The following is a 27,865-nucleotide window of genomic DNA, read 5'->3' as shown; positions in this document are numbered from 1 at the left end:
TTTGCCAGATGAGCAGCATTGGATCCCAGGCCTCATGTTTTTCAGAAATCTGGAAGGGTAAGGAGCAGAAGGACGGCAGAATGAGGATGCATGGACTAGGGGCTTGCCCCAGCACAACTCATACCAGACAGCTGCTAGCCTCCTGCAGCCAGTCCCCCTGCAGCCAGTCACTGTGGAAAATCCCTACCAGGAGTGACAGCGTCGCCAAAACATTGCACGTGGAAGCAGAGCAGCCAAAAGCCGTGCAGGTGGCAAAGGTATGGAGACCTGCACGAAGCACGACAATACAGACGCTGTGGGATCCCACTTCCGAGGCCCCTTGGCAGGCCAACCGCGACACCACGGTACACAGAGTGGAGTGGTGCAGAGCGCTCGGCTGCCTTCCCACTACATCTTGTTGGCTCAACACTTTCAGACCCTGTGCTTAAAGTCTTCAGACCTGGGAGACGTCCTGCTTGCTCGTCTCCAGCAGCAGCACCGAGGTCGCGTCTGTGGAAGGTAAAGCCTCTCGGTGTAGCACTGTGGCCGGTAACACGGCCCCACAGCAGCCGGGTCGCGGGTGGATCGGGACACCTCGCCTCTCGCTCTCCCCCGCGCCCCCTCCTCAAGATGGAGGCGCGGCACCTCCTCGCCTTACTGCCGGCAGGAAAACAACCCCCAGTCCCTCTTGGGATGGAACTGGACCAACCCTTCGGTGGCAGGGGAGCCGCCTCCCACCCCTCCTCTGCCATTCCCAGGGGTGCTGCCGCTGCCCACAGGTGTGGCTCCCTCCCGGGGCGGGGACTCGGAGCCGGGGCGGCGGCGGGCGGTGCGTGCTCGGGGGGTGTCTGTGGGCAGTGATCCTGCGCGGAAGGCGGCGGCCGTCCCCCGGGAGCGGTGTGGAGGGACGGCGCCTGCTCCTGAGTCAGCAGCGGGAGGAGGCGGGCGGCACTTAGCCGCCCTGCCCGGCCCCGCCGAGCGCCCCCGCCCCGGCCCCGCTCCCGGCTCCCGGCGCCGAGCGCCCGCGGGAGGAAGGGGGCGGCGGGGCCGTGCCGGCTCCTGCCCTCCTTCGCCTCCAGGTAGGATCGCTGCCGCGGCCTGGGCGGAGGTGGGGAAGGGGCGGAAAACGGAGCCGGTGCTCCCCGAGCTGGGCGCTTGGGCAGCCGCTCCCGGCGAGGCGCAGACTGGGCTCCGGGGGAAAGAGAGCCCTGCCACGGCTGTGAGCGCCGGGCTGGAATGCTACGGGACAGCGGTAGCGATGAGCCATCCGGTCTTCCAGGGAGCTCTCCCTGCCTGCCTCCTTCACTCCACCGTCTGCGTGTGGCAAAGTGTGTATCCTGTGCGACCTGTTAGGCCGGGAGCGTGGGGAGATACAAGAGTCGGCTGCACTGGGGGAATGTGTGTGTGTGTGTTTTGGTGTTTAATTTGCAGATATATTTATTTATGTATATATAGAAAAATAAGTGTTTTAGTATGAAGGATCAGTTGCGGTAGGATGGTTCCTAATGCGTGTGCATTTAGCTGTGTCTGATCTGAGCTCAGAAATCATAGCTTTATGTTGTTCTCCATGTATATATCTATCTCTCTCTATACATATCTTCAAGGAATGTAAGAATATTACTCTTGGTAAGCTGCTCTCCAGCCTTCTGTCAAAGTGTGTGTTTGTTACAGCCCAGACATGTCTGCTGAGCATGGTGCTTACATGTAGTATGTGAAATGCTTTGTCAGGTTGCATGCTGAGCAGTAGAGCAGAGCTTAAGCAGAAGAAAGTACTAAGTGTGATTTTTATATATCGCTGCAGTTTTGAGTGTTACCTGCATCGATGTTGCTATACAAAACCAGGAGACAGTTCCATCCTCCTGACCTGCTTCAGGAGCCTATTGCAGAAAGCCTATGAGTAGTCAGACAGCTGAGGGAACAATATGAAGCCCAAACTCTTTTGCCCTCTGTTCCTCCCTATCTGTTTATACTGTAGGAACACTCTCATGTTCCTCACACTGGCTGCATGACAAGGTAGTGGAGTTGATATATTAAACTCTTTGGGGTAGGTTCTGTATCTATCTTTGCCTTTGCAATATCTTGTAGTAGAAGACTGGTTCTCAACCGCACAATTCTAATAGATATTTGTTTTGTTTAATTTTCCATGCCTTGTGCAGCAAGATTGACTGTTTTGGTTGATGTTTCCCAATTAGGCATTGTACTGAGTCAAATTTAAATCTTTAAAAACCTGACATAATACAGAGTTAGTAAGTGATACTGTCCATACTCATTTTGGTGGCTTAGATGATGGGAGGTAAGCTGCTCAAAATGTTGTACATCAAACTGTGTGTCTGAGTGGTGCAAGTAAGGTGAGGGTGTACGTGTACAAGCTTTGTAGGCTGATGCTTTTCCTTTAAGCACAAGGCAGTGGAGAATGCAGTATATCCTGGTTTTTACCTTAGTTAAGATAATAGAGTTATGGTCGTGGTCTGTGGTTGCTTGCCCAGTTTAGTCTTTTCCCTACCATTTCCTCTGGGAAGTACTGTGATGGAGGGCTGGAGGAGCACTTCTGTAACACTTCTGAAAACTTCAAGTTCCACAGAAAACACATTCAAATATGAATCTGTTTCATCTTCGTTAATTCTGTGTCAACTAGTTGCAATTCTGTCAATTCTAATGAGCTGCATGAAGTGAAGAAGTTTTGGTGACCTGGAGATGCCATAGTTTAATTCAGCTTTGTGTACAGATGATCTCTCAGCGTGTTGGTTTGGATGCTCTCTGAGTGGGCTGCCAATTTCAATAGTGTGGAGAGGGAGGAGTTACCATGGACAGGTTTCTGAACCTGTTTGTGAAGTCTCCATCAGAATTGCTTTAAAAACAGTTGATTCCTTCTGGTCCCCATGTGCACAGACACAGGATTCGTTTCAGGTGGAACCCTTCAGACTCTTTCTAGCTCTACCTTCTGTGATGTTAAAGAAGGTTTGCCATGGGTTTCTGGACATACCAGTTGTATGGACTTTGCTTAAAAATCTTTCCTTTAAGAAAGCATCTGGGAAAGGTTTATGCATGGTAGTTTTGATAGGGGTACTAAATGTATATCCTTCAAGGGAAATTGGTGATTAAAGGTGGAGTTGTGATCAAGTGTTGTATATCCAGCAGTCTCCAATTTCAACACTGTAGAGAAAGCAGAGAACCATTGTAATGGATATTGTACCCATGGGGAGAAATCCTTCCTACTGTCAGGCAGTTAGCTTTCAATTTCTGTCACAGAGTGTCTTTCTGTACAAATTTATAATCTAATTTAACAGCAGATATAGTTACTTTTCCATTTCAGCACCTAATCTCTTCCTGAATGGTGCCACAGTATGATCTTTTGAGTATTTTTCAGGATGATGTGACTTTATACTGAGCAGATTGGAATTGAGTCAGTCCGGTTGGAGATAATATGAATGTGGTTAATCTAATGCCAGTTTTCAGCTAGTTAGCCTTGGTGAAGGGGCAGTTTAGAGGCTGTTTCCTGTCCTACTGCATTTTCTTTGATAAATCTGTCCTCTATACAGTTTGTTAACTGTTCTGCATGTTGCAAGGAGTTCTCCTGGTTAAATATAGTTGGGTTTTAGAGAAATAAAATGTACTCAGTTAGCTGAGATTGGGCTCCAGAAGTTTACATTTTAGGGGAGCGTGTGCACACACTTGTACTTTAGCTGTTTATAACAAGCAAGTAGGTTTCTGAACAACAGATGAGGAACATTTCTATGAATTTATGTCTTGAGGTCAAATGAGGATTTTTCCATTGTCTTTCCATGTGCCTCTACATTTTTGCCACATAATCCCCTCTTTCCACAGATTGCGCTGATGGCATGACACATGGGCTACCATTTTCAGTTATGGAAACTGGATGGCATGGTTTTTGAGGGTGGGCCTGTAGACATTCAAAATGCAGTTTTGTCTTCTCTGGCTTGGCTTATTTTACAGAAGTCATGAGAACTCAATTACCTGCTGGTAATCTGTTCTTCTTTGGTTGAAATCAGGCAATGAATGGCTTAAAGGGTAGGTAAGTGGGGAAAAAAAGGAAAATCTCTCAAGTAAGCTTTTTCTCTATGGGAGAGCAGGCTAATAATGAACGTAAAAGTTGATGTGGTCATGTGGGTGAAAGGACTTAGCCCTTCATCCCCCGCTGTCTTAGCTAAGAAAATGTGCTAATTTTTCTACTCTTACATCAACACAGAAGATTTAGATCTGGAAATGGATGTACAGCATCCAACTGCATTAAAAATCTTTTCTGGAAGGTGATAAAATACCAAGACACAAATAGAGATAGTGTTTATGTAGTTCACTTGGAAGATTTGGGCTTTTCTGGCTATCTGCTGTTGTACCCACGCCCCTTATGCAAGCTCTTTTTCCTGCAGTGTGTGTGATTGTATCTCAGGCAGTCACTGGGTATTCAATACTCTAATCTCAGAAATGGTCAATTAGCTTTGTTGACATTAGTGCTTACATTGCTTGATCCAGTCTCTGCCAGTCAATCTGTGAACAGCCCTTGAAAGCTATCATAAATTAGATGTACTTCTAAGTGCGGTTTTATAACACCATAGTGTAATACAAAAATATTATCTAAAATCCTAGAACGTCCATTTGAGTTCAAGTGTCAGACTATTGCTTCTTCTACATGAGTGAACTTTGCATTTCATGTAAGGGGAGTGAGTTCAGAGAACTTCTACAGTAAAACTTAAATTTTAATGTAGTAGTGTTTAATTGTCTTCCTCCACAATGTTTGCATCATGAGTACTATTACTGCTATAATGTCAAAGTAAAATCTAGTAGCTAATTACGTGCAAGAATTCAAATTGCACTGGACAATAACATAAAAGCTTTTGCGACCCTTTCTGTAAATGGTATTGCTTTGGCTGAAGTTATAAACTTGTTTTTTTCAAGACAACCTCATGTTTTATGTGACAGCTGGCCCCTACATTTTGGTAGCAAGTGCCTGCAATTTCCTTTGAACTGTGATCATTTCTGTGTTCAGCACTTCTGAGATCACTGTCCAGGGTTCCTACATAGTATGTTTGCAAACTTAGATCTCCAGTCTGCAAATATAGCTTTGATGCTTAGGTAGAGAGCACTCAAGAAGAGTCAATTTTAATTTATTTTTTTTTAAGCATTAGATATTAAATAGCAGTATTAACAAGTGCAACAGTTCAATTATCCTAGATGAAATCTTCTAAATCCTAACAGTGACTTAAATGGGGTCAAGAGTTTGTCAGTATTTGAAGTCTTGACCAATCTATGAAAAACTGTGAATCTTGTGGTTTTAAATGGTGTGGTATTCCCTGCTGTAGAGAGAGATTTATTTTTTTTCTACTGAAAATTGATACTTTTTCAATAATTACTGTAGTTCAGGGAATGGCACTTAAGGAAAAATTGTCAGAATCACAAGAACTGCAGTTCAAAATGATGGTTTGAATCAATTAATACTTCCTTTTAATTTGAGGACTTACATTCTAAGTGGAAAAAAATGCCATTAGTTTCAGCCCAGCATTATGGTCAAGTGGGTTTTTTGTGTCGTTTTAGTATAGTCATTTTTGACCTTGAACAAGTGCAAAATAAATACATTTTTCTGTTCTGTGCACTTATATGATCCAGATTAAACTATGTGATTATCCTTCTTCCAACTCTCCTTATAATTTACTCAAGTTTCTCCAGAAACATCAACCTACACCTGCAAATTGTACCTCTGCTGCAAAAGGATGCCTCAGTATCTAGTTGGAGCTCACTGTGAGGTGCGGCGTGCTGTGTGTAATGGCACTTGAACTAGGCAGTCGATTGAGATCACAAGACTTTGTCACAGGCCTTCAATCAGCTGTTGGGCAGTAGAAACTTTGAGTTCTGCAAGCTGAAAAAAATTTCAGCCACCTTTTACGCATTTTCTTCTGTGATCTGTATTCCTGTTGAAAAAAAACTAATTATATAGTGGAAGAAGGTAGATAGAGAAATTCTGAAATACCCTTCATGGGAGGCTTAGGACAGGCTAAATAAAAATCCAAAGGATGATGTAAGGATGTCTTTGTCTTTCCTCTGTGCTGTGGAAGGGTCAAGATGCCATCTCGTTCCTTCAATCTCTCCCTTTACAGGTCTCACTTAATTTTCATTGCAGAGTACATATTTGATATTACCTCACTTATCAGTTCTCTCTGCTATGTCCTTGTGAAAATAGAAAACATATGGAGATGAAAGTATGATGGTTTGTAGGAATTGTTCAGTAGTTTGACTGCCTTCTGAAGGGACATATTTTGATTAGTGGGGAGTGTGGGGCTCTCAAGTATCTGACAATCTCATTCTGTGCTACTGACTTTTCCTGAGAGTTAGCTTTTGGTTAGTTTCCCCTTCTTACTGGGCTGGCTGACCTCAGGGTTATACAAATGTTTGTATTGCAAATTAAGTAATAACAATCCTGAAATATTCTGACCTTTTACACTTAATACTGTATGCCATAATATGATGTAAATCCAGAGTCTGATAATAGTATTTTTATTTCTCAGCAGAGTAGTTCCACCGTTCATTGGTGGGTTTAAAATATTCTGTCCTTCCTTGTAAATAGTTCTTGACACCATATAGCCCTGCTAACTCTGTCACCTTTAGGATTTCCACTACTGTTTGCTCTTTCCACAGCAATTGTAATAAAGGCTACTTAAATCTTGTAGAATAAAATTGCTCTTTCTGTGAAGCACTACAGCTCTGTCTTTATTTGTCCAGTTGGTGTCACTTAGCAGTTTACAGAGCTGTGAATACCAGTGGAGCTAGTGGAGCAGGTAGCCTATCCAGCTTAACATGGCAGGGTATTTTCAGCTATTCAGTTTGGGTTTTTATCATGGTTAACTTGTTCGTACCCTGGGCTTGACCAAGGAAATTGATTTAGAGTTGGGATGTAATGCCAGTCTAATGTAAGCCTTCAGCAAGGGCTCCTTGTGAAGCCCCTCTGAATAAAGCAGAGAGACATTTGCAATTATTGCTGTATCCTGAAGCTGCAATAACTTTCCATCAGTAGTCATGGTGTTTTTTTTCAAGTATGGGTACCTATTGTTAGAAAATAGTGTAAGAGGAAGGTGACTTTGCACAGGTCACAAGCATTGATGACTCTGCAATATCTTCCACATCTGCTGAAGGGCTTGAAAATTATCTCCTTTATTTAGATGCCTAACCTGTGGCTGTTTTGATGATGTGTGTTCATAGAGTATGTGTTATTGTTAGAACTCCTAGTGTCTGCACATGTCCTGAATTATTCTCTGTGTTATTAGGGAAAAATGCTACTGGCCTGAAGTTTTATTTTTCTTTCTTCTGCAGTATTTATACAATGTTAATGCTCAGCTCTTAAGTAACTGTCTTGGGTGTTAGTACAGGTACAATAACTGATGAAATAACTGATGAAATTTAAATTCTTCATGAGAGGTGGATTTACTAAAGGATTGTCTTGTATTATGTTTAATAGAAATGTTGACATATATTCATGTGTGTGTACATGTATATATGTGTACAAGTGTATAGAGACACTTTCATTAAGTGAACATTACCATGTGTTCATTTACTCAGCCAGCCTGCTTTATATAAGAGATACTGTCAGTTCAAATATGTGGGGCTTGTTTTACCTGTGGGTTGAGTTTCAGATACTGTTTCTTTCAGTATTTATTTTGGCATGTTGCCTGGCTGTGCTAATGACCAGAATGACAAGAAGGCAAGAAGCCCCTGCCTGCCTTCACCCCCAGTGACAATGTGGCTGGGCCCAGCGTTCAGGGCACTCGCTCTCCTTGAGGTTTCTGCTGCCTGGCATTGCTCTCTGACTGTCTTCATGACACCACTTGTTCTCGTCTCTGATTTTGTAAGAGTGCAGGCATTCTGCTACACCTTTTGTAGGGCACCAGCATACTGCCTTATGCTCTGTTTGTTGTTTCAGAGCTGTAGGATTCGAATGTATTCCCAGACACAGGTAATTCAGTCCATACAAATTCTTATGGTTATAGCCCTGGCCTAATTAGGTGTAGGAAGTGGCAATATAGTTCTGCTTGGCTGACTCCTTTCTGTCTCGAAGGGAGAAAGTTACTTCATTCTGCATTAAAGCTAAGATGAAGCAACATGTAGAATGAGATTTAGGGTGGAGAAGACGGGGAAAATATTGGCAGTTCCTTTTCCTTGGAAAGCTGTTGTTCTTCATTGTGTTATCTACGAGAAGATGTTGTGGTCCTGATCAGGAACTGCATATGTTTAAAAGATGGTGAAGTTGAAATGTTTGTATAGAGGGATCAGTTCAGAATTCCCTCTTATTTTCTTGGCTAGAGCACTGCCAAAACCTGCCAGCTGGACCAGAAAAACATAGCTTTCAGAGTAAGGCAACATATGGATAATACGTGTCTATTTTTACCATACCTGCTTCTCAAGGCTGCCATCCCTCTTCTAGCTAAGAGTTGAAGTCAGACTTGAACTCCTAAGAGCCAAGAAATGCCAAAGTAATTACCAGCAATGCTGACTGCTTGTGTTGTTATAAAAATAACAGGCTTTGTGATATCAGTGAAGGATAGAGATTCAGCTAGCAAATTAATCTTGTGGCCTGAGTTATTTTTAACTGCTGGAATCTCATGGCTTGCTACCTTCTTAAAAATTTAATGTCTTTTGTGTTTGTGTGATGAAACTTGCAGTTGTGGGGAACAGAACAGTGTCATGAGGATGATAAGGGCAGCATCAGATGCATACACTATAGCAGTGTTTATTGTTTTAACAGCTTAAGAAGGCATGCAGTGTCTGGTAGCTTTGTTCTCATCTGTGGGTCAGAAGCTGTACACTGAATTGTGACTTTGTGTACTTTGTGTCTGAGCTTGATCCTAATATCAGGAAGCACAAGCTAGCATTGCAGTGAATGCAAACTCTTTTATTATGTGGAAATTAAACATCAATAGATGTGGAGGCACAAAGAAGCACGGGAGGACACAGTGCTGCTTTTGTGCATTCACTGTATCCTCATATGGTGTGTCCCATAAGGATTCAGTGGAGATTCTGCATGCGGTCCAAAATCTGGCATTTTGTAGCTTTGGCAAGTTGTATTTTCTTAATGCAAATTAAATTAAAAAAAAAGAAACTAAACTCACAACCATCTGCTACAAGAACTTGTGTTTCTGAACTCTGGACAAGTAATGCTGAAAAAATATGGATCACTTGCACAACCTCTCAATGTTTTTCTTAGTGTTGCTAGAAGTAATCCTGTGGACTCCTCAGTCAGCTGTTCATTAGGAAATAGAAGCTGCTATTTGTCTTCTCTTAGTGAGATAGTTAAGTTGCCCTTGCAAAGGAAAAAGGCCTATAAAATAAACAAATTATTTTTCTTCCTTTGATCTGAGCTAATTCTGACCTCGTGATGTTCTGATACTGAGCCTGATGCATTTTTCCTTAGGCTAAAGGACTAAAAGTCTCTCTTCGGCATCTGATCCATTTGGCTGCTTCTGGGAATGAGTGAAGGTTGCAGCAAATGCACAATATCTCAGAAACCTTGAGCAGCAGTGATAAGCTCTTCTGCAAATCACAGGTTTTGGTGGCTAGCAACTTTTCCAAGTCTAGACAGATTTCCATAGAAACAGGAAAAAATCTGTATGTGAAATTCTGATCTTACTGTAATAATAATTTTTCTACACTTCATATATGAGGTATTTCGGGTTTGTGGTAATAAGTTGGAAATATTTATCAGGAACACAGCTTATCTCTGCTCCTTTATTCTCTCTCTCAAAAGCAACAGGAACATTTCAAAAACTGTTGAAAGGTGGAGTTCATAAAAATCGTATGCTCTGTACATCTCTCTAGTTTAGTTTGAATGTTCTGAAATAAAACACTAAATAAAAGCAATAACTTTGAGTAATGTGTTAGAATAAATGTACATGGGCAAGTGTAAGCTGGTGGCTTCAGCTGGAAAGGCTTAAGAAATCATCTCTTTTCAGCTGGAGATCGCTGCCTGCATAACCGAGAGCCGGGATAGATTCATCAAGGCAAAATCATGCTTGACCAACCTCTTAGTGATGTCATTGTAAAAGTCTGACTTGGTAGATAAGGGGGAAAGAGTGGATATTGCCTGTCTTGACCTCAGTAAGGCTTTTGACGTTGTCTCCCTTAATATCTTTGTAGAGAATCTATTAACTTGGGGCTGGATAAGTAGAGCGTGAGGTGGATTGAAAACTGGCTGAATGGCTGCACCCAGAGTGAGGTGGTCAGTAACTGGAGATGTAACCCAAGGGGCAGTACTGGGTCCAGTCCTGTTTAACATCTTCATTAATTATCTGGATGGTGGTCCAGAGTATATCCTCAGCAAGTTTGCTGATGACACAAAACTTGGAGGAGTGCCTGATAGGCCAGATGGTCACAGTGCCATCCAGAGGGACATGGACAGGCTGGAAAAATGGGCTGACAGGAACCTCATAAAGTTTAGCAAGTGGAAGTGCACATGAGGAAGAACAACTCCATGGGGACATCCCAGCTGTAAAATACATTTGTAGAAAGGGACCTGTGCCCTTGCTACAAAGAAGGCAATTCTTGGAGATACTGGCTCTGTCTGGACATGGTCTTTTGGGAGCCAGCTCCAGGTTGCCCCATTTGAGCTGGGGGTAGACAAGGTGACAAGATAGACAAAGTCCCTTCCAACCTCAACCATTCTGTGGATTGATTGTCCATCGTGCATTTCAGTGCGAAATTAAACAATTTCATTTGTATCACCTTTACAGTGAAATCAAAAGGTGAGGTTCCATGTTATGGGGCCTTCAGGACTGACTCTTCCCCTCCTGTGCATAAATGCTCATTTCTGTTCAGTTGCCAATGATACTATTCCTGGACAATGCCAAAGGCTCAGCCATTTCAATGACCACATTCAGAATGGGATATTTAGAATGTCTTGGCTTAAAAAAAAGAAAAAACTTGTGGTCTTTTTTTTTTTCTGTTACAGAAACAGATAACTTTATAGTTGGTGGAAGGACAGAATAACAATTGTGGAATATAAGAGAGCAAAATATGTCTCCACTGCTGAAGATTTTGTATCATAGAAGTAGTACCTGGAAGTGTCCAGACAGCCTTTTGCTCTTTCTAAGGTGAAACCTTACTAAATTAGTTCAAATTGCTACAGAGAAGCGCAGCTATGTGTATTCTATCAGGAACTGCTTCCTGAGGGAACATCTAATTGCATATATTAAAATACTATCATACAAGGAACAGCACAGTGTTATGTGTTTCTTTTTTCTTTTGGTGACAGTTATTTTTTGGGATCAGAAATAATTTTTCTCATTGTGCAGCATAGGAATAAACTGGGAGGCCAGCTTACTCTGCTGTAAGACATCTGCCTTGGGAAGGGGACTTTTGATGATCGATAGAACAAAGGTCCCAGAAATCAAGTTATATTTTAAATCAAGAAAAGTTAGGCTTTTGAAAAGTTAGTAATAGTCTCTCCTGGTTTTACAGGGAGCTTGCCCAAAACCTTATCTTTTTGTACTTGCGATTTATTTTTAAATCTAATTTTTTTTTCATGGTTTTAGTGATGTTCTGTACTCATTTTGCTTGACTTGAGCAGAGTTAGTGTTTGTACCACAGGCTTGAGAAGAAGCTGTCAGAGTCCAGTATGCTCTGACCAGTTCCTTTTAGATATTCCGTGTGTAGAGGGTGAAATGTTTAATATCAGATTTACTGATTTGGAGATACTTGTTGTGACACAGGATTTCTGATTTTGTGGGGCAACACAAAGCTTATGGAAATAACAATGCAAATGTACTTTATGCTTGGCAAAACACAGCAATGGCAGTATACAGTTCTGTCATAATACTAATGCGATTCCCATTACTAGTCTCTATAATAAGCTCACCATTGCAACACTGGGAAGGAACATGTGGCTTGAAGCTAGCTCAAGCCCATTACTCTCTTCAAAATTCTTTTGCTAGTTGTTCAGTTTTTATGCTCTGTATTGGGTTGAGCCACCTATTCGCTGTGTGCATGCTGGTCTGGCTAGCTCTGGGAGGCATTCACACTCTTTAATGAATAAGTGGGAGAAACATTTACACATCAGTGGATCCACTCAGCTGGTGATAGAACAACACCTATCATTCTAAAACACTGCCAACCTCTGGTCCCCTTTGTATTGAGATAAATACAGGTCTTGCTTTGGAAAATCTGCGGGTCAGTCACAGAAGTTGCAAACCAAGGTCCAGATACTCATGTGCTTTACAGACATGCCATCTAGAAAAGATCCCTTCTCAAAGAGCAAAAGTCCAAATGCTGAGCTGCTAGGGTTTCTAGTCTAGTTCAGTCAGCCTTAGCACATCTAAGTAACTTACTTCTTTTGCAAGGGAAAAAGAACAAGATGATCTTTCATCATATAAAATTATGTGTGGTAAGGAACCTTCCAAGAGCATCCAGTTAACAGCATTTCCATCATATGTAGATACAGGCAGTTGAAAGATGAAAGTCACATAATGAACATCAAAGGGAGTTGACGGAGATACTCTGCCTTGAGAAGGGCTGTTCACTGAAAAAATCACTACCTGTGTTTTCATTTACAGAAATAATTTTTGGTCAAGCATCCATCTAGGATCCTTGGGGCAGCGGAGGGGGGGAGTGGTGAGTTTGGCTAAACTAGCTTTTTTTTCTTGTATGAATAATGTTGCTTTGAACTATTCATTCCTTACATCTATTTGTTGCTTAGTCTGCCTTATTTGTAGAATTCAGTGTCATGGCAAGGAATGTCTCCCTAGAAATTCTTTTCATTTACCTTGGTAGCTAAGGGAGAACAGCTTGAGGGTTGCCTCAAGAGCTACCTTAACACTGCATGGATTTTAGCACAAACAATACTGTCTGTGATTCCTCATTTAAGGGTATGTGCTAGTTTCTGTTTTAAGTCAGAGGAAAACCAGGGACTGGATAGATAACTCCAAACAGAATTTATGTGGGTTTTGAGGTAGAGTAGCCCAAGCATGCAAATCTTTCTGGGACGTTTCTGCATCTTCTGAAAAGAGAAAGAGATTTCCAGGTAGGTAATTTGTTCTGTATCTTCAGCTTGCCTGATCTACTGTGTCATCCATCAAGAAGTCAGGAAGTAATGATAAAACCTGCATGTCAACTGTCTGTTGTCTTTTACGTTCCAATTAATGCTCACATCTGACCTATTTTTTCCTGTGCTGTCTGTTGCAGTGCTTGATGGACACAGGAGGGAACTAAACAATATAAGAGGAAACGGACGTTAAGACCTAGAGTTTCGACACAAATGAAAAAGCGGTTGTCACTGCCTTCGTGGTGCAGCATGGCATTTGGACCTGGTGTTCTCTGCCTGTTCCTGTGGGCAATAACAGGTAGGAGTTTACTTCTTGTGTGTCTGAGTCACCCAGAGAAGAGAAGCACATGCTCCTGGAGTGTGTATACAGCTGTGAAGGAAATACAAATAAGGCCAGAACTGGAGAATCTTGTGACTTCTCAATCCAGAAATCTTTGAGAAGGTACAACTTCATAACTGGCAGTTGACTGCAATGGAGGAAGGCGATTGCGAGTAGCTGTGTGGAGCCAGTTTCAGCAGGCTGTTTCATGGGAGATGCATGGCACAAGAAAGGGTAGTGGGAAAGTTTAAAGCATTTTCCTTTTATTTCTCTTCAGGACGGCAATTTAAGAATGATGTATTGATTGTATTCTAAGCTACTTCTTTGTTCCAAAGTGTCGTAGGATGGTTGATATATGAGAAGCATAAATGCATTTGTTCACATCTGTCACCTCATCATCCTCTCTACAAACATATATTTCCTTCCAAAGACCACAGGGTAGTCCTGTAGATTTCTGCTTCAGCCACAGGAATAGGTAGATTATTTCCACAATCAGACAGATGCAGAATGATAGTAATTCTTAATACTACCACTGTATCATAGAGAGACTTAATCTGGGGCAGGCAGTTTTGATATGGCAAGTGCAGAAAAGTATTTGCAGAAGTGGGGTTTATTTTCTCAAAAGTTAGTGTTTGAATTCTGGCTTTGGAGATACTGGCAGCATCCATATTAGCAGGAATTGAGAAAATAACACTCAGTTATCAGACTTTCGTCTCTTGAAGTAAAAACAGGATGGGCTGTTTCATGAGGGGGAGCCTTGCTTAATGTGCTAAGGCTTAAACTGACTACTGAATTTGGAAAAGTTGGGTGAAGGGGCGTAGGTATTAACCTACAGCTGAGGAGAGATAGGCATTAACTATAGCTGTGCTCATATCTGGTTCAAAGTAGACATCAAGATCACCCTGAGGATCTTATAGTGCCAATTTCTTTGAGAAGAACATGGAGCTGAGGTGTTTGTTGCTGTAGTAAACAAGTATGCCTTTTAGAAACAAAATGCTCTCCTATGAGATACTGAGTACCTGCTGTAGGGTCCATACTAGTATCTTTGGAAAAAAACTCACAGCAACTTCAACAGAAGACAGTAATGTGCAGTAAATACTGGATTTTGCCTGTAGAGAATGTCACAATTTCATACTTTTAATAATACTGTTAATTATTAGCAGACTAGAATATCTTCCACATGCATATAGAAAGTTATCAGTCTTTAGCTCCAAATTTGCTATGCTTTCTTGGTTTATCTGAGAATAAGACCATTGCTCTCAGACTGTTGGCTGTATTTCAAGCCTCTCCTTGTATCTTAGGTACCAATGCATAGTGTTCAGAGGATAATATAATCTAATATCTCATATTATTTTAATAAAAATGTAAGAATTTATTTTCATCTTGATAATTTGCAGTATTTTTAAATCCAATTAATATTTACTCTAATTAAACTGGAAGGTTTTTGCTGATTTCCCTGATATGTTTGCTAAAATACATCAGTAGATGCTCAAATTTTTTAAATCAAAAGGGCTTCTTTTTAGTGCAGGCTTTAAGGTGAATTTACTGAGGCTCAGGAATTTGCTGGGTGTTCATTCTGCAATTTTTTTCTGCACAGGAACTTGTGCTTTTAAGCGCCACTTTTTCTTAAAAAAACCCAAGTCATCTTATGTTTTAATTTAAGATAATGAGAAGACTGACTTTATATAGGAAAGGAAGGCTTGACATTTCATTGCTGAGAGAACAGAGAAACAGACTCACTGGTGAATATTGTTGTAAAGATATTGAAGAATATGCTCTGGTCAAAAGAAATATAGATGGGCTACTCTGTCCTGTTTAGGTGACATTTATTTGGTTTTATTCTGTGTGTGGTGGCTTTTGACTAATAGCATTTGACTGCTTTTCATGAATGTGGTAGGTTGATCTTTGCTGGCTATCAGGTGCTCAGCAAATCACTTTATCATTTCCACTTCTCAGCAAGATGGGAGAGAAAAATATGACTAAAAACTCATGGATGGAGATCAGGACAGAGAGGTCCTGTACTAATTACAGTCAAAAGCAAATAAGACGACATAGGGAAGTAGTTTAATTTATTGTTGATTAATCAGAGTAGGATAATGAGAAGTAAGAATGTCATAGGTTTACTTGTTCTAAAAATCCAAGCAGAAATTTTCCTTTCCCCTGTCCTGCCATAAAAGAAGGATGTTGAACGAGGGAGGTGGAAGGGGTAATTGGCTATACAAAAGAACTAGCTGGCAGACCTGCATTCCAGGTTGATGGCCCTTCCAAAACTGCAGGGAGAGGGGAGGAGTTTTTCTCCTCCTCTCCTTGCAAATGGGGGCCACTTCACGTTTTGCCTTAACGGGGTCATGTTGTGTGCTGGAAAAGCTCTGAGGCCAATTTTGCTCTCAGCCTGGTCATCTGGCTGTTCTCCGGCCTTGGCTTGCCTACGGTCTGCTCTGTTGCCAGCCGGACCTGCTCAGAATTCATCAGAGAGTTTGTGCTCAACAAGGAAAGGGGGGAGTCCCAACCACAGCCAGCCGCAGACATTGTGAGTTTCATGGGAAAGAAACCGCCCTCCTTTTCCCCTTTTTTCCCCTTCACCTCCTCGAGGGGGGTGGAAATCTCCGTTGTCAGCTTCTCCCATGCACCAGGGCCTGAAGCGGCGACTGCCAGAGCCCAACGGCGCCCCTGCTGACCAACACCGAGCACTGCAGGCTCTGCTCCTCCAGTGATCCAACAGCGCTCCTCCCAACCGTGATTAGAGTCGCACTAGAGGACAGAGAAGTATCAGACTGTTTCCTTTTTGATGGGGACTTTTGGGTACAGGATTATTGTTTAGTTGTTTTTGTGTTCTTTTGCTGTTTTGCCAATATACATATATTCTGTAATAAAGAGTTGTTATTTCTTCCTTTTTCCATACTTCCTCGATTGGAGCCTCTTAATTTCGGATTTACAATTGCTGAGAGAGAGGAGTTTGGTCTACCTCATAACTCATCCTCCTTAACAAAACATTTCTGTCTCCTTAAACTGAGACAAAGAACTAATCTAAAGACACTTTCCCCTCACCTCTTCCTTCTTCCTAGGCTCAACTTCACTTTCAGTTCTTCTGTCTTCTTCCCCTTAGTGGCTCAGGGCATGAGGAATGAGGGTTGCAGTCTGTTCATAGTGCTTCATCTCTTTCGCTCCTTTCTCCTCATGCTCTTTCCCTGCTCCAGCATACAGTCTTTCCCATGGGCTCAAATTCTTGAAGAAGTGCTCCAGCATGGGTCCTTTCCACAGGAAAATACTTCGGGAACAGGTTACTCCAGTGTGGATCCCCTTTGGGGCCACAGGTCCTGCTGGAAAATGTGTTTCTGTGTGGGCTCCTCATCATGGGGTTGCAGTTCAGGCCAGGATCCTATTTCAGTCTGGATTCTCTGTGGGTTCACAGCTTCCTTCAGAGCTTATCCACCTGCTCTGAGGTGGAGTCCTTCTGAAGGGTAGATATCTGCTTCACTGTGGATGTCCATGGACTGCAGGAGGACAACGTGCTTGGTCTTCACCGCAGGCTGCAGGGGAATCCCTGCACTGGTACCTGGAGCACTCCTCCCCCTTCTTCACTGACCTTTGTGTATACAGGATGGTTTTTCTCATGTTTTCTTACTCTTCTCTTCTGCCTGCTGCTGTTGTGCCAGGGTTTTTTGCCCCTTACTAAATACATTATCACAGAGGAGCTGTCACCATGGGTCAGCCTTGGCCAGTTGTGGGTCTGTTTTGTAACTGGCTCTGCCCTGACATGGGGCAGCTTCTGGTGTCTTCTCGCAGGAGCCATCTCTGCAGTCTGTTTCCCCCCCCCCCCCCAACTCCCAAAACCTTGCACATAAAACAATGAAAAACAAAGCTAGAACGGTAGGCAGATCACCTAATGGATGCAGATATCTATCACTGACTAATGTTTGTGCCTCTTAGGATGCTTGAGCTGGATGTGGCAATAGGTATTAGTGTGTCACTCACCATCTCATGCATTTTGGAAGATTTGCTTCCAAAACCTGTGAATGCAGCTCCTAATTTAGCCATATAGACATTCCTTATAATGCTTATAATCTCATTTCACTGTCTTGTATCCATTCATTTGTGAAATCAGCTTGTATTGAAATACATTTAAATTATTCTGACCATTAATTATTATTTTTATGCTAATGTATAAAAGAAAAGGACTTTCTTTCCTTATGAGAGATATAAGACATTGCTATAGAAGACATTGTTTTCCAGCACAGAACTAACAGTTTACTTTGCAACTGAGAATCCAATACCTTGGAATCAATTCAGTCTAGTTCTCATCTTGAGCAGGCATGTTCTAATTTGGTATTTGAGGCAGACCTTGCAAATACTGCTATTGAAATGCATTTCTGCAAATATAAGAGTTCTTATGTCTGACTCTCAGTTTTCTCATACTTCATGTGTGCATATTGTGTGCTTTGTTCTGAGATTATCCACTCCAACAAAAATTCGAAGAGGGATTGGCAGGTAATTTCACTTGAGGTGTTGTGCAGTCTAGCCTCCTGCTTCTAACTCCATGCAGTCCAGCTGTAAGATTTATGACCTCCCTCTCAGTGCTGTGCTGCCAGCAAGAAGGTAATGGGAAGTGATTCTGATCAAATGTCACTTTTCTTGGTGCAAGGTCTGAATCTGAGCTCTTCTCTATTGCACGTTCCCTCTTGCCCCTTCTTTCTGCTTCTTGTTGGACTGCTTGCTGCTGGGGAAAACAAATAGAGCAGTTCTGTCTTTGCAGGGTTTCAATACTGGGGTGATTGACCGTGATGAACCTGGTGTTAGTACAGTGTCACAATTTGCTACTTACTGACTAAGGAATATTTGCTGCCAAATCATTCAAGTGCTCATGGTTGTGTGAGCATGGGGGAGAGCATCTGTTAGGTTTTGCAGTTAGTTTCCATGTCCCCTTGAGGAAAGGTCTCCAACCAGCTGTGACAGAGGAACAGCGGTGTTCCTGTTGGGCTCTTGACATCGACAGACTCATACACCAAGGCGTGAAGGAGTGGTATCATGCAGCTCGAAGGGTGTGGACGTTCCCTCATTAAAGGAAGGAATCTCTGTAGAGTGAGTCTATATTCCACTGTGTGGCTGTTTAACAGGGTTTTAGTGGGGGGTATGGGTTGGCTTTTTAAGGGTCATCGACTTGCCTGACTAGGTCTTTGGATATGTCAGTGTTGTCCTACTGCAGACATAACGGTACAGCTAAAAGGAAGGAGAACACTTTCAGAACTTCTAGGCTCTTGGCTCATGCTCCAGAGGGTTTTCAGGGCTTGTAATAAAGGGAAGCAGTCTTTCTATTGGTAACTTGAATGAGTACTTCAGAAACAAACAGTATTGCATGATGCTAGTTTTTTTGCTCTTACTGGTCAGAGTAGAACAGTGTTTTAATGTCTTGAGTTCAGTTAACAAGGAAAATAGCTGTTCTATGACCTCTCACAGCAGGTAATAGTGAAGCAGACATGAATTTTACTATGTGACCTTTCATGTGACACACTTTCAGTAATTTTTATGTAAAAAGAGATTTCACTACCCCTATTTGAGCCCATTGCAGACTGGAGATTGGATGGGATGAAGGGGAATATGGAATTAGAGATCAGATTAAGTTCACTCTAAGTAGATGTATTTTCCATGTGAAGACAACTGATGTACACACACCTAGTGTGAGGTTGAAATAGCCTACTAAATTCATCCTTTCTTGCATACCTGTTGCTACATTCCAGCTCAGGTATAAGACTAGCTGAAGCAAGAGATGAAACTTTCATTACTTTGAGATTTGGATTGCAGTGTTAGATTTAATTTACAGTTGTCAGGGAAATAATTTTCTCACTGTACGGAAATTCAGAAGTTTAATGTTTTTTCCATTCTTTATTGGGATGAAACCAAGGCCTTCTGACATTTGAAAAAGCAGGTAGCTAAGACCTGTGATTAGGTTGCTTGCTTGTGAGATTTAGGTTCCAAGTGTATAATTATTTTAGGAATGTACTGACCTTGTTTCTCACAATGGCTAATGGAGCACCATTAATTTTGAGGGAGGTCGACTCTGCAGTGTGGTAACTAATGTATCAAACTGAAAGTGGCAGAGAGATTTGAACCTCATTGACAACTTGAAGCGTGTCCTGAGGTTAGGGCTGTGGAGTATCCCACTTACATAAGCCTGTCTCTAAGACAAGAATTGTTGGTCATTCTTTTCTGAACAAATAAATAATGAACTTTCAAATTTGTTTGAACAGGTTGGTCACTTTCTCCTTCAGGGATGAAATAGAGAAGGGGAGGGGATGAAAACAGTCCTCAAAGGAGTTTTTCTGGCCCGCATTAATAGTCCTGTTCCTGAAGTAATAATTGTTCCTGACTTAATATTGCACATTTGCACAGAATTATGTTCCTGTTTTACCCTTTTAAAGGCCTGTTTCTCATCCCTCAACTGACTTACAGGATTAACTAAATTGATGTGGTTGCAAAAGGACAGAATGGTTGAATGGGCTGCCTGACTCCTATACCCCATTTTAATCCAGAGCTCTTCTGGCTCCCTTGTTGTGCAGACAACTTAAAGGAAAGACTTGTGATGACAATTCAATTCTCTGCCAGGGTCTTACATTCTTGGAGGTAAGAGGGAATGTAGAGAAAAAGTTTATATGCAATGTGAAAGAAAAAACTGCACAAATCTTGAGTATCACCCGGGTACACATAAAGGTACTACATATCTAGGCTGTTAGAGCAGGATAGGTTTCAAGTGCATGTTGCCCTGGATAGATTTTTTTCACTGGAAGTGTAAAGTGGAAGAGGAGACAGCATCCCAGTTCGGTGTGAAGGAGCAGCTAGAGTCAAAAAATGGTTCTTGAAGCTCTTTATCCTTTTTGTCATCTTCCTATTCAACTATATCTATTTGCAAGTCATCAGTCTTTTTTAAAATTTGGTTTTGTTTCATGTTTTTCCTCACTCTCCACAGCTGGCTCTGCAAACCAATGTAACGTTTTGTCCACTCTATCCCTCAATATGCAATACAATTTTTTTGGTTGTTGGTTTTTTTGGTTTTGTTATTTTTTTGTGCTGAACTTAACTTACTTTGGAAGCTTACATTCATCCCAGGCAACATGATGCCTCACAGGTATTTCAGTAGCTGTGTTAATGACTTGTGAAGGACGGTGCTCCAGTTTAGCCCAGAAGATGTGGTGGGAACTGTAGTGTGGTGCTGGACACAGCACATGTGTAGGAGAATCCCTGCATCTCCAAGGCTCATGATCAGCCCCTATGACCAGCGCACTCCTACTCCTTGATTTCATTTTCCTGCCCCTCAGCTCATTAGTCAAGCTGCCTTTTTCTTTTTCTACTGCCCTATACTATTGTGAATAATGAGGTTTCTACTGCCAGACCTCAACTGTTAATGACATTAACAGAAATGCAAAGCAGACAGAGTCAACTTTGCCTTTCATTGCTGTTAGCTCCACAATGGTGACATGTTTGTGTCACTGTTGGAACGGACTGCGACACGAAAAGGTTCAGCAAGAAACTTTATTTCCAGAAAAAACAGAACCCCGAGGCTGCTTTCGCAGCCCCTTAAGTACAGATTTTGGACACACGTATTCCACACGGATAGGTTAGTTCAAACTCACACACTAAGATTCTTACAGCTAATAGGTGGATTTTCCTAACTCTACTTTCTCACAACAACTCTGTTCTTTCTTGCAACAACCCTGCTCATTTCCACAACATTCCTGCACACCTGCTCTTATTTTTCTGTCATGTTTATGTTTTTCCCAACCACTCTTGTTCAAAACAGGTCCTTGTTCTTATGAGACAGTGTTCCTGTTCTCATGAGACAGTGTTCTCTGTTCCCACAGGACAGCTCTCTCCCGCTGCTCTTCTGCTCTCTTGGGGTGCATCAGTATGTTGTCGGGATCAGGGCCTCCATTTTCAGTCACTCTCTCTCATCCCATCTCAGGGGCTCGGTCCCGCCGAAATCCCCCACATGTTTGTTTTAATTTGTTGAGTTAGCAAGTCTAGTTGAAAACCAGAAGAAAAATGTCCTGGTTTTACTCAACTGTTTCTTGAAGCATGATGAGATTTTTCAAGTTGCATTTTAGAGAGAGGAGTTCTGAAGAGCAATTATAACCAGGGGAAAAAATCCACCTAGACAAGATGTTAAAAATTGACTGAGATATGAGATTCATACTTGTTTTGAACATTTCGCACTCAGTTTGTGATGCGCTATGAAATTAATTCTGATGTCATTCTAAAAGATTTCAACTTCACTATGAATGAAGGAAAGATGCTCCATACTGAAGCAAGCTGTTGGGATTTCACATGAACTGTTGGGTAAAGCAGCAAAAGTTTGAGAATTTATCCAGCTTTTATATGAAGCCCAGCAATTATGTTGGAGTGAGGAACTCTTCATGAAGTTCAGATGAGATGACAAATCTTTCTCCTGTGTAGATTTTTGCTGCCTTCTAACTCAAATGAAACAATGATATTCTACAGAATCTTATTTAAGTTTTTTTTTTAAAATGTATTTTGCTTACTATGCTGTAGGGGTAATGAAGGTACCCCATGATTTATTTTTATTCTGTGTTTTCCCTACTTTGTTCTTGATTTTAAGTGTTGGCAACTCATTTTCCTCTCTATGTATTTGTATTTGTAACACAGGAGTAAAAGGTACATTTGCAAAACATATCAAGATCCTATGCTGAAAAATCCTCCAAAGTACAAATACTACTGCAAAGGGATATGATGAAAAAAAGGGAGCAGTGATGTTAGTGAAAGAAAATGAGCTTTTTTAACCCGGGTACCACCTGTCTTTATCTTGTTTTCTGTGATAAACCATTTATAGTCACAGTAAACTATATTGTGGCTTGGTTGTAGTGCTGTGCCTTATGTTCGTGGTGTTGTTTCAGGTTCCAGTTGTGAGCAGTGCAGAGAAGGAGCCACGTACTCAGGTGCAGTAATATCTCCCAACTTAGAAACCACTAAAATTATGCGAGTTCCTCATGCCGTGTCAGTGTCCGACTGCATCGCAGCTTGTTGTGACCTCTCTGGTTGTGACTTGTCCTGGATGTTTGAGCAACGTTGTTACATCGTGAACTGCCAACACGAAGAGAATTGCAAACCTAAAAAAATTGAAACTGTAAAGTCCTATCTTACTTTTGTGCTGAGGCCTTCTCAGAGGCGAGCCTCGCTGCTAGGATTTGGGCAAGTGATCCCAAGCATGGTCCACTCTCTGGGACACCAGAATGAGCCATCTGAGGAAGTGAGTAGCCTGAAGAAGCTGTCTCTGCTTGGCAAAGATCCCAGCCTTGAGGAGATACCTGAATACATTGATGATTATAAAGAGTTGGAGGAGGACCCATTTCAGATGGGCATCAAACATGAGCAGAAGGAGAGCACAGATTATGCTGACTGGGGCCTGATGATGGCAGGTGAAAATGGCTTCAATGCTACCACAAGTGATGACGGAGATAACCAGGAAGACTTTGCTGAAAAGAAAGGAGAGACTGTGAAGGTGGAAAGCCTTTCAAATAAAAACATCTCTGAATTGAACTCTGTTGCTGAACACTCCATAGACAGGTTGTCATCCCTCCTGGAGGTTACACCATTCCCTGGGAAGACATTTGAAAGGGAAGCAGCTGTTCAACTTCTTGCACAACCTGATGATGCTTTGCAAAAAGAGGTATGTTTGCCCCTCATCAGGCAGAGTATAGTGAGGCTACTTGGCAACTGTTTTGTTTTTCAAATCTTTGAAAATCTGAGATAATTGCTTTGTAATATTACAGCACTCAAATGACTTAACAGGCCTGTTACAGTGTAGAAAAGGCTGAAGGGAAGAGGATTGTCTTAATAAGCAGATAAATCACCAAAGGATTTTTTTTTTTTTAAATCAGATGATAAAGAGCAGAGTGCTCTTTTGGGGCACTGTGGGGTTTCCTTGGAAGTGTACAAATGAGTGAGCTTGGAACCTGGTGTAATAGTGTTACAGTTGTCTTCACTTCTCACCCATGGTGACTCATTGGAAGTTAGCAGAGCAATACTAGTGGATCCTCTAGTATTCAAAGCCCAAGACCAGTAAACGTAAGTTCAGTAAGAACTTACATGTGACAATAAGAAAAGTAAATTACATACTTAAAATCTAATATATATACTTAAGTAAGATGGACCTGTTCTCTATTTATGCCAACCAGTTTGATCAGTTGAGTCTAAAGGGGCCCTGGTTTCTTAAGATCAGTTGAAAAGTTGAAACAGGCTATAAATTCAGCATTCCCTGGGTTTGACACTCCTGCCAGAAAGAGGAAATTAAGCAGTATTAGCTGACTTGCTGTAAATTCCACCAGATTTTGTAACCAGCACCTACTTGTTACTTGCTGTAAAAATTGTTATTTATTGACATTACTGTAGGGAAGAAAAATACAAGTTAATAAGAAAGTTGCATGAAATCTGTGACAACTGAGATTCTTGGGCGGAATGACTGAAATGGCAAAAGTATGTGAGGAGAACAGCAAGTCTATATATACTGTCTAACTTGGATACCATTGCAACCTAAGGGTGTGGCAGTTTCTGGGTTCTGCTTTGAGATCTTCTAGATGTTTTAAGAACTGGTTTTGGGGGTTATCTGGGAGTGTTATGAGGAAAATGGGTGGTTGTTGTAGCTGGGAGGGGAAAGCTAGCAGAGGCTGGAGCCTCTAGCAGCTTCTCACAAGCTCTGTCCTCTGTTCTTGATCAGAGGGTGCCATGAGGGTGCCATGAGTGGGCAACATGAGGGGGCATGTCTGCCCCAGACCGCCTGGTCAGGAGGAAGAAGATAAAGACTTAAGGCAACTGGGAGGAGCTTCATATTAACAGCCCTGGCCCTCAGGCAGGATTTAAACCACCCGAATACCTACTGGAAGGGCAAGAGAGCAGGGCACAAGCAATGAAGGAGGTTTCTGGAGGACGTTGATGATAACTTCAAGAAGTTATCAGAGGTCATTGAGGAACTGAGGAGAGAGACTGCTGGGCCTCACCCTTACAGGCAAGGAGGGATTTGTTGGGGATATGGCTGTGAGGTGGAGGCTCTTAAGAGGAGCAGGAATAAGTTAGAAAGCAGGGTCACAACCATGGACTTTAGTAGAGCAGTCTTTGGCCTGTTGTGGGATCTGCTTGGAAGACTCCCAAGGGAGATTGTCCATGAGAGCAGGTTGCTTTTTGAGGATCACTTCCTCTAGGCTCAAGATAGCCTGTGACTTTTATGATTGTCTAAGTTGGTCTGAAGTGTATTGGCATGAGTGAAAAGAGATTAGAACTCATCTTCATGTGTATGGAAGAACATTTGATAGCGGATCAAGTGCTATTGCAAGTTGAAAAGTGGGTCCTCATTCTACAAGCAGAGTTGATGATGGGAGATTTGTTTTAAAAAGTTTCTACCATGCATGCCTTGAAATGAGCATAATTAACATGGAGGTTTAGAAGAGAGGGGTAGATCCTAATAGTTTTTTTCTTAGCATGCGTACATATATGTGTATACGTGAAGAGTGTAATACCAAAGTATGCTGTCCCTACTGATAAAGTTTAGAGTGACATTCTGTCATGCACTAGTGTTGCAGTTAGTTCTAACAAAGGGCGATAGCTGAGCTGTTTTTACAAAGTTAAAATTTAGGACATCCCACCACTGCTGTACTATAGTTTACAAGCATTTTTCAGTTATTGCCTGTGCTATATGCTGGAAATTAAGCCACAGCAAGAACCTGTGGTAGCTCCATGCACCACCATGTTTGTGCACTTTGGGCATGCAGTAACACTTGAAACTTGCCTCCATTACATTTTGCTGTCAAATGGAAGACCATTAGCACTGTGCTAAACTTTAGACACTTGTCAGGATCTCTACTGACTGTGCCTTCTGCCTTACGGAAGCCATGAAACTTTGAGTTCACCTGAACTATGTGGCAGAGCTGAGCAAGTTTGTTCCCTGTCCCTAAGGGATCATGTGATTACCGTTTTATGAAAGTTGAGATTTCACATCCTGCAACGGTAATAATATATATGGTCAAACCTACTTTGTAAATCTCTACTTTGATTTTGCTACCCCAGCCAGAATAGAACGATTTTTCTTTCTCTTTGTGCACTGACTGTGTAGATGGGTGTTTATTGTAAAGTGGAATGGAAAAAACCCTATTTCTTACTGGGACACAAAGAAGTCATTCTTGTGTGATCTTTATATTAAGCTAACATTATGCTAGCACAGCCACTGAAATTCCAGTGTAAAGGCTGAGGAATGAGCTTACTTATTTCAGTGCAGAAGGAATAAAACTCCAAACCTAGGTCAGTCTTTATCCCCAGCTGGTAGTGATGCTGAGGAGCCAGTAAGACAACTATAGTTAGAAGATGATCAGGAAGTGCTCTGTGAGCAGAGCTGCAGAAGAGGGTTGATGGGATAGCACTGAAAACTGGTCATGGCATGTATGGAGAAATTACTCTAAAGGCGTTCTATTAATGTAAAGAAAGAATCTGGAGAAGCAGAAACTGCAAAGGTGCAGCCTTTGTTTCCCAAGTGGGTATCATTTGAATTTAGACATTTGTAGAGAAAAGATGATGAGCAGGCCTTTCCCTGGCCTTCCCCAGAATCAACTTCAGGCACGTTTTCTTCCCTTCTTAGTCTCCACTCCCCTTCTTTTCACTGCAGTTTATATTCAGTCCCTTAGGTGAGATGACAGGTGGCATGGGAGAGTGGAGTCAGTGTATGGCAGTTTCCTTTTTTGCCTTTGTTGCCTATTTCTCTTTTCTGTTGCTGTTCCTTCGTTCTTACTTGTTTCATCTGTCTGGTATGGGCTTCTCTGTGTGCCTCAGTTCTCTGGGAGGTGCCATGAAGTGCCTGTTTCCAAGGCGGTGTCTCAAGCCCTGTGCTCAATAGTGTTCATTTCCAGATGTTCCCTCTCATGTCTCCTGTTGTGCATCCTCCCACCTTCTCCTCTATCCCCTGTCCCCAGTGGCCCTTTTTTAACTGTGTTTGAGTGGCTGCAGTGTTGATGCATGGTGGTTTGCTTCCATCCATTTCCAAACTGTCTGGAACCACAGGGGTAACCCATGCAGCCAGTCCTCTGCCACCCAAACCCTACCAGTATGGCTAACACAAATTTCCAGGTTTTGGCTTCAGGTTTTTCTGGTTTGGGAACTTTACTTGTGACCCTGGTGAAAAAGGCCTGTGACAAATTCTGGTGATAGGATTTCCCTCTTACGTGTTTCTTTCTCCAACAAGCAGACATTTTTATCAAATCTCATATGGATTGTTCAGCACATCTTTGTGTTTCCTTCTGACAAACTTTTTTTGGAAACCAAATTTTGTTATTAAGGAAATCTTAAATTTTTACACTGGATTAAAAATGCTGAGATGTCCCCAAATAGTTTTATCATTGGCATATAATTCAGACAACCTCTCAAACTGTGGTCTTTTTGTATGCGCTATGAAAATGTGAAGGTCTTAAAATCATATTTGCTAATAACTTTAATGAATTACCCTGTTTATTACATGTTATACAATATATTCCTATGATCCTCTTAATTCTGCCACTGCAATTCTATATCTCCTAGATCTGTGCTGACACACTCCCTTCTGCAGCTTCCAGACAAAGCTGTTTTGACAAGCCAGACAGAGCAGGGTGGCAAAAATGCAATTCTCTCCCTCCACAGTAGTCAGCAAGATGCAGTGTCCTCAGGTGCTGTGTTCTTTGAGCGAGGACCTGGAGACAGATTTTAAACTGAGAGACCAACAAGCACAGACCTCCAGAGCCTGTGCCCTTGGACCATCCTTGCCATAAATGCAGTCAGGTGCAAAGGATTTCTGTATGTGACCTGGATAGAGAATTTTTGTCATTTAACTGAATAACCTGACTGTTGGGTTTACATCGGATTTCAGAGTGATCTTAGGGACTGTCACCATCTAGCAGCTCAATAACATGAATACATTTAGAAATCTGTACAGAGTATATGCTGCCAAGCTGCCCAGAACAGAAATCTGCAGTGCTGCCCATCCCTGAAGTGTAAAATATTAATTGTCTTTTTAAAATTTCCAGTTAGCTGCTGATCTGCTAAGGTCTGTAAGGTTTTTCAGGTCTTAATTTCTAGCAGCTGCTGTGTTGTTGCTGCAGTGTTTCAAATGTTCAGTAGGTTAGGCCTGACTTGCTTCTTGAGCTTATTGTATTTGCAGGAATAATGGTGCAGTCAAAATGCATAAAGCTCTACCTAAGAAACCTTAAGACGACTGACAGACTTTATATGGTGGTGAGCCTTTTAATGTCTAATTGGCTTACCTTCAGAATTGATATTTAAGACCTAGAATGAAGTTGAATATCAGAGATGTTCATATATTATTTTGGTTCTGTTTGGTTAAAAATGCATTGATTTGATCTCTAGGATATGTATAAAACCTCTGAAAGATGTTTAAATATTTAGATTTACCTGCCAAAAAGGTAAATTTCTTTCTTGAAATCTGCACTTCCTGTCATACTGTATGGTGGTTTGCTCTTTTTTCAGCACCCCAACTACACAATTAGTAGGGA

At 41.8% G+C, this 27,865-nt stretch overlaps 1 protein-coding gene across 9 annotated transcripts in view; it reads left to right on the top strand.

Moving 5' to 3' along the window:
* The first annotated feature begins 671 nt into the window (after positions 1 to 671).
* KIAA0319 (KIAA0319 ortholog) overlaps positions 672 to 27,865 on the top strand; it is a 58,345-nt gene continuing 31,151 nt past the window's right edge. For 7 of the 9 annotated variants that reach the window (XR_003529464.1, XR_003529463.1, XR_003529462.1 and 4 more), the window contains exons 1-3: positions 969 to 1,058; positions 13,156 to 13,313; positions 22,238 to 23,010. Coding sequence is in view for 2 of the 9 variants with exons in the window: in XM_027654066.1 (XP_027509867.1) it covers positions 13,229 to 13,313; positions 22,238 to 23,010 (858 nt within the window). In the remaining 7 variants the exon portion in view is untranslated. Of the gene's footprint in view, positions 759 to 968; positions 1,059 to 5,646; positions 5,714 to 13,155; positions 13,314 to 22,237; positions 23,011 to 27,865 lie in introns of those variants that run through there. The other 2 variants (XR_003529460.1, XR_003529461.1) reach the window with 2 other exon arrangements.

The sequence above is a fragment of the Corapipo altera genome, unplaced genomic scaffold (genome assembly GCF_003945725.1).
Source record: "Corapipo altera isolate COAL_440 unplaced genomic scaffold, ASM394572v1 60, whole genome shotgun sequence".
NCBI lineage: Eukaryota > Metazoa > Chordata > Aves > Passeriformes > Pipridae > Corapipo > Corapipo altera.
Note: the sequence above shows the minus strand (reverse complement) of the source record. Positions and strands in the feature narration are given on the sequence as shown.